At 41.7% G+C, this 13,611-nt stretch overlaps 1 protein-coding gene across 1 annotated transcript in view; it reads left to right on the forward strand.

The window, feature by feature from the left end:
- Positions 1–13,611, forward strand: part of FHIT (fragile histidine triad diadenosine triphosphatase) — a gene marked incomplete at its 5' end in the record, with an annotated part of 337,307 nt that overhangs the window by 51,407 nt on the left and 272,289 nt on the right. Inside the window, 2 exons of the mRNA XM_080813378.1 lie at positions 6,062–6,207; positions 8,765–8,794. Of these exons, the coding sequence (XP_080669504.1) occupies positions 6,062–6,207; positions 8,765–8,794 (176 nt within the window). The remainder of the gene's footprint in view (positions 1–6,061; positions 6,208–8,764; positions 8,795–13,611) is intronic.

Consider the following 13,611-nt stretch of genomic DNA (forward strand, 5'->3'; position numbering starts at 1 on the left):
AGCCAACCTCAAAAATCGAAAAGGGCCAGGTAGTAGCTATATTTGTGGTGAGCATATTTTATGTATACACTTGTGGAATCACTATGTCGTACACCTGAAACTAATGTGATATAAATCAACTGTACTTCAGTTAAAATGAATGAAGAAAGAAAGGACAGCATGGAGGAAGGGAAGGGCCAAAATGGAGGCTCCACATCCCTCCATGCTTCCTCCTGGTGAACCCCTGGTGCAAGGAGGTTCTGTTATTCTTGATGTCCTTACTCACAGTTCTCTGTTAGGATGAGGGCATCCTTAACAACTTCCCTTTCCCAGCACTGAGGCTTCCTCCCATGATGGGATTATGTATTTCCACTGCTTTCTTCATTCAAGGCTAGGCGTCTCTCAGCGTTTTCCAGTTTCGCACAGTATCTTAGTGTTTTGTAATACCCATGGCTCTCTTCCACAAACAGACCCTGGGAATTCAGGGCACACTTTTAATAAGAGGGTGGGCAGAGACGGAGTCCTAATAGTACAAAAAGTGCAACATCATCGCATTGTGGTTAATAACATGGATCTTGGAACTGCATGGCTTGGGTAGAATTCTAGTTTTAGTCTCATGTTGAGTGTCTTGCACAAGTTTCTCTTTTTCTATAAGCTATAATTTCCTCATTTGCAAAATAGGAATTATAACAGTACTTTATGGATTTGTTGGAAAGATTAAGTAAATGGAGAGTATACTCTAAATGAAACAGTGATTGTGGCCAAAGAAGGAATGTCTGACAACTTTCTTTAAAGCTAACCACAAGTTGCTAGGCCATTTTCAAGGACAGATCTTGGTCTAAATTTGGAGAAATAGTTTCTGATTTTAGAAAATTGAAATGCAAGACCATGCTGAAAAGTTTATCTCACACCCCTAGGCAGAGTTAGATTCTGTCTCCTCTGAGCTCCCACAACATTCTGTACTGATTTCTATCAATAGTCTTCATCTCTCTGTGTTGTGATGATCTGTTTAGACTGTATGACAGTTTGGGACATTAGAGTGTGAGCCCTTCAAGGTCAGTTACTCTGCTGTATTCATCTTGGCTCCCAAAACGCTAGCACAAACCCTGGACTGAGAGGAGGCTGTAGTGGTGGGATGGACGGATGAATGGGTTGCCACCCGACCCACTGGTTGAATTACTCCCCCATTTGTAAAATTCACTTGAAATCTCATCTGCTCTAGGAAGTTGTCTTTGATATTCCTCTGCTATGAGGAGTCTCTTTGTGGACCACAGGAACTAAACTCTAACTATTCCCTTCTCTTCTTAAAAAAAATGTTACTACTGAATGGACTTGTCTCCTTTAGATTAGAGAGAGAGAGACCAGATCCTATTTGATACTCTCTTTCACAGGTTCTCACCCATAATGGGTCCTGAATAAATATATATTAAATTCAATTCTGTAGATTAACTTCTTTGAGGGTTATCAGGCATGTTGGCTAAAAAGTCTCCTCAGAGGTATTAATCACAAGCAAAGAGGATGCAAAAGAAAGTGTGTTGTAATAGCCAATGTATAATGTGGGATTTGCCCATTAACAATGCCTAGGACTCTCTAAATTAAATTATACTGCATCTGTGATATTACCTTAAAACTACTGGCATATACAAAGTTGCAGTAGGATTACAAGAGCTGTCTGCTTTTTCAAAATTAATTTGGTTTCCCTGAGTTGTTTGTCTCTGGGAATCATGTAGCGCGTGATACCCACCATCTTTAAGCAATATGGTGTTTTCTTCCAAGGCTTATGCACTTATTTTGAGAAAACGCCTTTATTTTCAGTTGAATTTGTGAATAACATACTGTTCTGGTGCTCTCATGTGTTTGTAGATCATATGCTTCATTCTTCCAATTAAAGATGGCCGAAACTCCTTTAGTTGCATTGGAGAGCAACACTTAGGATTTATCTACATGATATCATCACCGTAACACATTTTCTGACTGGGATTAGTCTTTAAACACATCAAAAGTGCTGCACAGGTTCATGAAATTTCTCTATCGTGCTCAGGTGTTTTCCTTAGAAACTGACAATTTTTAAGATACCAAAATGATGTTTGTCCAATATTCTATCTAAATAACACTGTAGTCCTCACCTCAGGAAAAGAATGGAGTCCCCAAATAGTTCTAGCTTCCTTTAGTCACCTCTTGCTAATGTGATTCCTCTAAACCAAGGGTTGACATTATCAGATCCATGGCCAAATATGGCTTCTCCTGCCCCCTTTTTTTAAATAAAAGTTGACTAGGACATAACCATGCCTACTGTTGTTTGTCTTGCCTAGAGCTGCTTAGGCATATAGCCCACCAAACTTTGAATTTGACCATCTGACCTGTTGCAGAAAATGTTTGCTAATCTGCTTTAAATCCTTTACGAACGTGCTTATATTTTCGGGAAACATGGAGTACTTTATCAATCTTGCAGGTCACCTGTGGTTGCCCTGGAACCCTTGCCTCACTATGGTTCTCAGGTTGGGCTGTGTTGGGTGCTTCCCTCTGCCTCTGTATCCTCGAATTCTCCATCTGTACCTCCCACGGTACTACAGTTACCTGGTCCAGTGCCTGTCTCCTGGACTGGAAGGACGGGAGCAACTTCCTGTTCTCTGTTGCTCTTCCCAGAGCCTGGCACAGCCTCCACACTCACCTGGTGCCCCTGTTCACTGAGTGAACAAATGAATTGCAATCCCTATTCAAACTATAAAACCATTTTGATAGGTTTAGTTTACCAGAGTCTCTGAATAATCTAGAAACCACTTCTTTCTATAGTTTTTAATACATACATGAAAAGGGTTTTTCACAAGGATTCTTACCCTCATCATTATATTTCCTTTGGGCTAGTATGAAAATTCTTTTGCATGAAAAGCAAGTTTACGTTTTTCCAGCTCACATCTGACATTGGTTCCAATTATGCTACATGTTAGGAATAGATCTCTGAATTAAAAAAAAAAAAAACTTGCAGACCATCCCAACCTTGTGGAGAAGGCTGAAAATAAATGGGTGTTGTCTCCATTTTGTCAGGGTCTTCGTGCTCAGAGGTAGCTGATAAGAAGGTCTGGTTCATAATGTATTCCCTCATTGCAGCAAAGCTTATTAAGTCTGGTGTTCCAGGCAGGGGTGAGCCAGCAGTAAAGAAGGCAGTCTTCACTCTTGTGCAGCTGACATTCTCATTCAGGTAGGTAGCAGCCAACCCAGAAAACTGCCAGCTGGTGGCAAGGCCCCTGGCAGGATGGAAATTGGGTGACCGAAGAGAGAGTCACTGGGTAGCTGTTGAAACTAGTGGTCCTGGAATGCTCCTTGGAGGGGAGCCCTGGAATTAGAATCAGAATGATAAGAAAGAAGCAGCCATGCGAAGATCATGGGGAATTGAATTGTAGGCAGAACAAACAGCTGGGATGAAGGCTCCCCCCATCTGGGAAGGAGTTGAATGTGTTAGACGAACAGAAGAAAGGCAGATGTGGCAGATGTATAGTGCAGAGCAGAGCAGTGGGGGAAGAGAAGCAGCAGGAAGTAGGGTAGGCAGCAGTGGGACGTAGCCTGGGTTTGGGGTTAGGGCATAGGCTCTTTTCTGCTCTGGTTTCAGAGGAACTAAGGGATGGTGGTTGGTCCTGACTTCCTGATGCCATTTAGTACCTAGAATGGCCTGGGGAATCTGATGTTGGTCAGGTCAGTGACTCACACAGTAGCCAGGAGCTCCAGAGCCCCACCCACCCTGTGTAAATCCAGACCCATCTACCTCCCTGTGGACTCCTCTGAAGCCTACCTGTGTGTCCACTGCCAGGTCAAGATGCCTATTTGTCAGTCCGCTGGGTCCCAATAGCACAAAGACAATGATTACCTACATGAACACCTGCCCGAGTAAGCACCTTTAAAACTGAACCCTATTTCATCCTGTCATTCACATGGAGACATTGTTTGTTGCAGGCAGATAAGAAGCTTTCTTAATAAAGGATTAGATTTCAGGAAATATACATGTCAGGGCAACATGACCTAAATGGGCTGGTGGAAAAATATTCACCTAAATGAGAATGTGTTTAGCCTGCCCAACTGCTTTTTGACATGTTGTTATTAGTGTTATGAACCTTCAATTAAAATAATAAATGTATATCACGTAGACGACCCTGCCATTGTGTGTACACGGGATGAAACAGCTGACAGATTCAAACATTTTAATTCACTTCCATGAATGTTTTGATTCATTAAACATTGGGTCAAGCCCATCCTTAGCATCAGAAAAGAAGAATGAACTGATAATAAAACATTTTTATGGCATTGGGACGAAAAAAATTTTCAGATGTCACTGATATTACTGAAGTTACATCAGGTACAAAGAATTTCAGATTCAGTCCAATAGTTCTTAACAGTGAGCCCTTGTTTAAATAAAATGTCCTTCCTTCCCCACCTGGTCGCCGTGTTTAGACACAGCTCACCACAGCAATTATGGGTACTGTTGGAAGCCTGCAAAGTTGTCATGTTGCTGTGGTTTGGTGAAGTCAGGCCCTAAGGGAGGGTGTGGGGAGGAGGAAGGAGAAGGAGGTGCTGGGAGGAGGATGATGGGAAAAGGTCTCTTTTAACAAAGAAAAGGCAACTCAGTGGGAGTGGAGGCTGGCAATCTGCTAAAAGGAAATGAAAGGAAATTCTTCATTTCTAAACGGTTCATTGACCCATGATAATAAAGCAGCTCTGCCAAAGAAGGATAATTATCTTTTTAAGTATCTGATGCCCTGTGGGTGAAGGCTTCCCTTCTCCTCTCTTGAAAAATGAACTCAGATTAAACAAATGCCCCTTTTCCTAGTTTACCGTTGACATGAATTTCCTGATTATGAGCAAAATTAATCAGTTTTTCCTTTCTCCGCCCCACTCCCTCTTCTCTTATGGAAATCAGGCCCACCCAGCTGAGCTCAGTGCATTTCCCTTTGGGCTCTGAGTCCTACCAGTATGATGGGCCACAGTGCTTGATATTCTGGTGAGACTAGCAGTCCTAGAATTGGGGTTTTATTATGCCCCTTAGCTGCTTAACGTCAGGCAAAGCACACTCTTATAAAATAACAAGAAACAGGAAAAAAAGAGAGAAACAGAAAAGAGCATTAGAGCACTTTTTTTTCCTCTGCTGGTACCTGAAAACTAAACAAAATTTAATATATCTGTCTGTGTATGTGTGTGTGTATATGTGTATATGTATACACACTCACACACACACACACACATATATATGCCTGTTTGTATGCATGTAGCCACACATATGTGAGGGGTTCAAATACAAAGACAACTGAAATGTTATTGATGCTGTAACATTGAATACTGATTTGCCACCAACGTGTGATCAAACTCATCTTCTTTTTCTTTAGATCTTGTTTGTTCAGGCCAATAGCATAACTATGATGACTTGTCTTAAGATGGTTTTGTCTGCCTAAGTAAAAAAACACAAAACAAAAAACCCTGTTTTCTTAAGTCAATGATTTACCTTTAGCTGGCTTTCTGAATTCTTAATAATCAACTTGAGGAACACTTGTCATAAATTGCTTAACCATGTGGCACATCTCTTATCAGAAATGAAGGGCATGGTACATTTTCAGAATGTCGACACTCCTTTTAAACATAAATAAAACATCTCCTATAGTATTTTTATTACATTTTTCTCTAAAGAGATATTGAAATTAAAATTTTAATCGTGGATATTCTGCTTGCTTTTCCAACCCAGTGCCTTTAGCTGCTGGAGAAGACAGAGCTTTCGAATTGGGGTCAGGAGATAATGGTCCAGAATAGATTTTGCCTCTTGGCATAATTATTTCAGCCAGCACTTGAGTCTCTCTGAACATTAATGTCCCTTTCCCTTAAAAGAATTTCTTCAGTGCACCATCCAAGTATAATTAACCATGTTTATAAGCTCTTTTTGAACTTCTTGGAGTTTGGTGGTTGATAAATATTTGTTCTTTTATTCCTTAGTCTTTGAGAGTTCAGGCCCTGGGCCAAGGGGATTCAGTACTAGGGGTATAAATTTCTTTGTAAAAATACTGCCCAAAGCAAGCGAAGTGTGCCTTAACAGAACTCACCACAGATGTCCTCGTGTGTCCCCTTCGGCCGGTGGAGCGTTTCCGAGACCTGCGTCCCGATGAAGTGGCGGATTTGTTTCAGGCGACCCAGAGGGTCGGGACAGTGGTGGAGAAGCATTTCCAGGGGACTTCTCTCACATTTTCCATTCAGGTGAGTGTACGGATAGCTCAGAAGTTATTTTTCTTCCTTTCCATCCCCTAGCATTGGGATCTCTCTCTTTAAAGCGGCATCTCACTGGTAAGGTGAGTTTTTCATGTCTTATACAGTAGCAGAAAAAGGTGTATCTAATCCAGGACTGTCCTATTATCCATGGGCCCCACGGTGGACTGTAGACTGTCAGCTGAGACGCTGTCTATGGCGTTGTTTACGAAGCAGGTGGGAATAATAGACACGTGATTTCATGGGCAATAAGACATTCCAGATCTTTTCCCAGAACTGGGGCTGGACAAGTCATTTTTACTGCATGGTAAATATGTATTGAGCACTGCATGGGCCTAGCCCTCTTCTACTTTAGGATAGTAGAAACTGCCCTCAGAGGGTTCCTTTTCTCTTTAACTCAAGCCCCAGTGATTGGTTATAGATTGGTATGAAGCTGGACTGATTGGATATTCTATGTGGCCTGCTTCCCAGGAAGAAAATAAGACCCCCTCCGCCTCCAGATCACTGGAGATTTTTAGGGAGAGGTTGAACAAAGTGTGAGAGGAGGAGGTCGTGGTGAGTCATCAGTTGTGGGAATTGAGTAAATCAATAGAACATATCTTATGCCCCTTCAGATTCCCCATGGGAAGAGTGGGGGGTATCAATACCTAATTATTAAAGTCCTTAGTAGCCTTGAAATCGGATGACTCTGCAGGGACCCTTTGGAAAGAATTGGCTTCTTCCATCATGTGATACCTTTCCCTCGGTTAGTTATGCAGAATACTTACCATCCTCCTCCAACCCCTCTCATCTCCCCACCATAGACCTTCAAAGACAACAGATAAAGAAGGCCACTATTTTCAGGTTATGAAAGGCTTGGACTAAAACTGCTGTTAAACACTTCTTAGGGGCGCCTGGGTGGCTCAGTGGGTTAAAGCCTCTGCCTTGGGCTCAGGTCATGATCTCAGGGTCCTGGGATGGAGCCTCACATCGGGCTCTCGGGCTCTCTGCTCAGCAGGGAGCCTGCTTCCCCCTCTCTCTCTGCCTGCCTCTCTGCCTACTTGTGATCTCTGTCTGTCAAGTAAATAAATAAAATCTTTAAAAAAAAAAACCAAACAAACAAACAAACAAAAAACACTTCTTAAAATTTTTTTTTGCTGCCCTGTGTTGAGAGTAAACTTCCCTTTAAAATGTGTGTGTGTGTGTGTGTGTTGTATGTCAAACCATTTGAGTCACCTTCATGCAGGTAATTAATCTCAGGGTGGGTTTATCAAGCTTTTGCAACAAATCATGTTTCTAGAGAGACCAAATGGAAGGCAAGTGGCTGAAGACATCTGTTAGTGTTAAATGAAATGCTAGAAGAAAATTCACATTCACTGGAAATAGCCAGGGCTAGTTATCTAACATGATTTACTAGAAAGTGAATCCCATAAACATAGGAACTGACTTGTGCATAACACTTGGAGTACTTTCATATATGCCATGTTTTCAAACCTTTTAAAGCTTTAAACCACACTAAGATATTTATTCCACAACGGTGTGACCCTCCCCTCCCATGGATACATATATAGACAAAGGAAACCAGAGTTTTACAAAATAGCATTTACCCTTTCAGTGCACTCTAATCGTTTTTGTTGTATTATCTGATTTGTTTTTAGTGCTGATCACAACCCATTAAGCTGACTTCATGACCCACTAATGGGCTGTGACTTCAAGTTTGAAAACCACTGATGCAGAGTTCGACTTCATCTTAGCCACAGCAGGGCAAACATACTTACCCATTAGTCTAGGTTGCAGAGGTAGAAAGACTTGCTAAAAGTTGCAGCGTTCTATTTTAGTTTTACAGTTTTTGACTGTAGACATTGCTTGGTATCTCAAACCCGCTAAACACTTGCTTTTGCTTTGTATTATGGTGATGACTGGGCAAGTTAGCTTATTTTCAGCTAAACCAAGAGTTTTGTTGGGTTTTAAAAAGCTGAGAGGAGGAACCAGGATGGGAAAAAGGCCCAGCAACAATGAATGCTTCCTTATCCCCACACCTAAGGTCAGGACAGCCAGAGAGGGCCCACTCTTGGGTGATCTTCTCGTGTAAGACAACCCATTTCCTGCTTAATGGATTATGTTTACAGCAGAGTTTTTTGTTTGTTTGTTTTGGTTTTGTTTTGTTTTTTGAGTAGAGATCTCTAGTAATCAGACATTAATTAAACTACATCTGATTTAAAGATAACCAAAAGGTGTGATAATTTACCTCCCCAAACATCTCCAACCTTCCTTTAATGCAATTAAAACCATAGCCAAGAGCAAAGAGCATGGAAAGTGGCAAGAGGGTTGGCTCACTGGATAATTTATATCATTTTTATACATAACTTCTCACTTACTCTCAGTCAGAAATAGAGAACTGTCTGGTCCCACACATTTGAGGTGAATGGTCCCCATGAGAATACTATAAATTAACACACAATGAAATTGGTTCTAAATTATTAACGGGAGATAGTTCTGAATAAGCAGGAGATACCATCTATCTAGTATCACCCCTGTTATTTATCTACTTTTTTTTCCCTTCTTCTAGGATGGGCCTGAAGCTGGACAGACTGTGAAGGTGAGTGCTTATTACGTGCATACAAATTAATAAGGGGCAATTATGAGAACTAATAAAAATCACACTGAGCCATTTGCAGCACATTGCTGGTTCATTATGTTATCTTCGAGGTCAGAGAGACCCTCAGTGTTAGAGCCATAAATCCTGACATTATAAACTGTGCCAAGCAATATGTTTCCCATTAGTTTACAAGACATTTACCTTTTGTAGTAAAGTTAGTATTGTAGAAATGCTAAAACAGAAGCTAAATCAAGAAGTCCAAAAACAGAGATTGAAGTCAAAGGAGTTCGGGTGAGGTCATGTGCAGGGTACAAGTGAGCCCTGTGTGGACTGGTGGGTTCCATGTGAAGCTGGGATGTCTGTGTTCGTCACACACCCTCTTTCTGCCTTGTTTTTCTTGAGCACCGGGCGACGCAAGGTGCTTGCCCACACTTCTCCTTTGCTCCGCGCCCTGTTTCTCTTTCTTCTCTTTCTCTCCACCCACATACCTATTCTTTTCCTCCCTTTGTACCTCATAGCAAGGTTCCAACCTAATGGAGTCAGTGGAGCTCAAAGATGAGTTTTTAACTGTGCTGAAAGAGGAAAGGAGGATTTATTAGGATACTCTCTGCTTCCCTAGTAAAATAAAATAAAATAAAATAAAATAAAAGAATAAAATCTTGGCTGATTCTGAAGCTAGGTTTCAGCCCCCTTCATACAAATACAAATTTCTCTGCAGATAGGTCCTACACCTAAATCATAGAAAAGGCTATTTTCTTTTTTTCCAGTGCTAGAAATCAGAGGGAAGTCAAACTAGGGTGCTAATGTGATACTTTGCAAATTAAGGTTTTAGGACTTCGAGACTAGCTGTGAGTAGCTAAGGTAATGTCTGGCTCCAAACAGTGTAAAAAAAATAGTCCTTTTTTGGGGCACCTGGGTGGCTCAGTGGGCTAAAGCCTCTGCCTTCCGCTCAGGTCATGATCCCAGGGTTGTGCCCTGCATTGGGCTCTCTGCTCATCAGGGAGCCTGCTTCCACCTCTCTCTCTGCCTGCCTCTCTGCCTACTTGTGATCTCTGTCTGTCAAATAAATAAATAAAATCTTTTTAAAAAATAGTCCTTTTTTGATATTAGTTTGCATATGACTTTAATGTTTAACAGAGCTACTATGGGACTTTTACAATAGAATCTCTGAGAAGTACTTCTGAGGAGCAAATGCCCTATGGGGACTGCCACCAAATTCTTTGTGATAAAAAAGAGCTAGCCTCCCGATTGCTCCAGACATATGATGTCATAGGGACAGAAAGGACGCAAAGCTTCCCTCCAACCCACTGTCCACCTCCCTGCCAGACTTGTAAACATGCAGCCACTAAAAAGAATATAATATGTGTAGCTTCTTTTTGAAACTGTTTCTTGAAATACAAAACACAGTGTTTAAACCTGGTTGCTAGTTTTTTAAAAACTCCGTATGCTGGGCGTTTGGGTAGCTCAGTCACTTAAGAGTCTGCCTTTGGCTCAGGTCGTGATCTCGGGGTCTTAGGATCGAGTCCTACGTCGGGCTCCATGCTTAGCAGGGAGTCTACTTCTCCCTCTCCCTCCTCCCTACTCATGCTCTCTCTCAAAAATAAATAAATAAAACCTTAAAAAAGCAAACAAGCCCTCAATAGGTAGATGTAGATTCCAACAATACTAGAGTTTGTTAGATGTTGTGTGCACTATCTAGTTTGACAGAATTCTTTCAGCGGTTGGAAGTCCAGCTGTAGAAACATAGCTAATAATGTGGGAGAATGCACAGACTGATATGATGTACATATTAAGCGTCTCATAAAATTTATATGAATATATAGGTAATATCTCAAAATTTCACTTGGAAATTCTGAAGGGGGCATTAAAATTATGTCCTATACAAGCAGGCATCGAATAGAGACAAAAAGTCAGTGAGTGTTTGCCAGGGGCTGGAGGAAGGAAGGCGTGGGGAGTGACCGCTCAGGAGTCTGGGTCTCTTTTTTAAGTTGATGAAAATGTTGTGGAATTCGATAGTGGTGATGTTCTTGCAATGTAGTGAATATTCTACAACCCAGTGCATCGTACTTTTTAACATGGATGATTTTATCGTATTTGAACTCTAACTCAATTAAAAAGAATAATAAAATACAGTTAAAAAAAAAAAAAAAAAACCAAAACCAACAAACGCCACGTCGAGCAGGGCTGGGCCCCAAGGCCATATACTCACTGACTCGAATTGTGACTACCTTTTTGGGGTCCCAGTTATCTAGCCAAAAATGTTAATGGTTTTGTTAGCTTCAGTAGGGTAACCCCTGGCCTATAGGGCTCATACATGAAGTGTTGAACGTGATTATTATCCTCACCACTGTTGTTACTCAACATAAGGTGGTGGTGGTGGTGGTGTTTTTAACAATTCTATATTTTTGAATTAGTAGATTGTATTGCTTTGGACATCTCTCGCCTGTTTCCAGCCCAATCACAGAATTCCCCCACGCTGCGTGGGGGTGGGGGTCCTCTTACATCCTTTGTGGAATATAAAATGGCTAAAAGGTCACAACCACATACATGCCGATGAAACCTCGACCGGCGTGTGACAGAGTTTGGAAAACTGTCCTTTTCGACAAAGTCCACATCTGCGAAGTTGTCTATGTTTTTCCAAGTGCATGCCTTATATTGCCTGCATTAACATTAATTTTGGTGTTAGTTAAAAAAAAAAAAAAAAAAAAAGTTGACCCTATCAGTTCTCATTCTAAATCTTTGTGTTTGGGGCTTGGGAATCTTCCTCCTGAACCAGCACACCATATGGGTCTTTACAGAGCATGGCTGTTTATCAGCCTCATTATTTTATGGTGATAAAATAGTAGCTGGTAAGGGCCACATCCCACTGACACATGGAAGCCAACCTTCCAGGATCCAGCCCCTCCAGGGAGCAGGGCAACCCCTTCAGTTTTCAGCTGTCAGCTTCTGAGCCCGCAGTTCAAGACCGTATTTTGAAATGCACCCAGATGCGCCTTTCAGGGTAGCACTTGACAGCCTGCCAAGGGGAGCACACGGTGACTGCGGGCTTCATCTCTGCCTCTGCATCTGACTCTTGGTATGCTGCTCGATGCCTGGGTTCGGAACCATCTGTGTCTCGGGTGGTGAGAACAGTAAGCCCAGTAATGATCTCTTCCCCTGAAGCCGCTGTTGTTACTGTTAGTGAAGGTGTACCCCTGCGTGAGACTCTTAAACGTGGTGCCACTGTAAGGTTTTTTTGTTTCGGGGACTTTCGATGCTGCTTTGCAAAGAGCAAGGGTGGCCTCACGTACTTAGTAAGTAATTCGTAGCAGGAAAGGGGATGGGGAAGTAAAAAAGTGACCTCTTATTTTTCAGTTCATTATTCAATCTCCTTTTTTTTTTTTTTTTTTTAAAGATTTTATTTATTTATTTGACAGAGAGAGATCACAAGTAGACAGAGAGGCAGGCAGAGAGGGGGAGGGGGAAGCAGGCTCCCCGCTGAGCAGAGAGCCCGACGTGGGACTCGATCCCAGGACCCTGAGATCATGACCCGAGCCGAAGGCAGCGGCTTAACCCACTGAGCCACCCAGGTGCCCTTCAATCTCCTTTTGAATTTAAAAGTAATAAAGCCCTGCTATCTACCTGGTGATCATTGCAACTGTCTGGGCATCCTGCAGGCTTGAGAAGAAATCTCTTTTTTCTGGCTTTAGGTGTGTCCCATAATATATGTCTGCATATCATTGTATATACATTACAGCCATATGCCACTCTTTTATTAACCTTTCCTGACTCCCATCCCCCATCCGAAGTGGTTCTGCAGAAGCCTTTACTCCCTATCCTGTTCCCTTATTTGATTTCTTTCAAGGCATTCCTTACTGGTTTTGTTTTGTTTTGTTTTTTGTTTTTTGTTTTTTAAGATTTTATTTATTTATTTGACAGACAGAGATCACAAGTAGGCAGAGAGGCAGGCAGAGAGAGAGAGAGAGAGGAGGAAGCAGGCTCCCTGCTGAGCAGAGAGCCCGATGCGGGCCTCAATCCTAGGACCCTGGGACCATGACCCGAGCCGAAGGCAGAGGCTTTAACCCACTGAGCCACCCAGGCGCCCCAACCTTACTGGTTTTTGTTTGTTTGTTTGTTTGTTTGTTTGTGTGGCTGTTTTTGTATCTGTACCTATATTTCCATAGCTCCTCAAAAATGGTAGTCTTCGAGGACCTGCATTTTGTCATTGTCTACTATGGCCCTTTTGGGTGGTATGGGGGGAAGATAACGGGACTTTGATACAGCAAACCTCTGCTTGTCAGTTTCTAACTTGAATTAACATGGAGCAGTAGATGATAAGTACTTGCATTTCAGTGTGCAGTCAGGGGTCTGGGTTTCTTGGGATTTCTCTCAAGAATCCCCTTTATTTAAGGCATCACTGTCAAAGACCAGAATTTCCACTAATCAGGTTTCCAAATATTCCAAAATGTAATTTCAGCTAGCCAAACCATTAAAGGCAGTGTTCTACCCTTTAAAAGGGATGTTCCTTAGTAAGTTTAATGTGAGCGATCTTTTAGAGTAATTACTATATGCGTCTTTGGGTGGGAGGGTGTTTTAGGTATATTAAAGTGAGAAATTTATGGCAGGCAGGTAATCTAGAATCTCATAAGGACTATTTATGGTATATGCTTGCTTACCCTTTTCTGTGTTTATGTACTTGAGTCCCCTACTTAGATATTTAATTTTCTAATATTAAGGCAGTGGGAAGTGTCTTAATAACTATTGGTTTATTAACGGTTACTTTTCAAATTGCTAAAGAAAGAACAAGAAAAGGAATTCTTTAGAAAAGTGTGATTTAA

Source organism: Martes martes, assembly GCF_963455335.1.
Source record: "Martes martes genome assembly, chromosome: 1".
NCBI lineage: Eukaryota > Metazoa > Chordata > Mammalia > Carnivora > Mustelidae > Martes > Martes martes.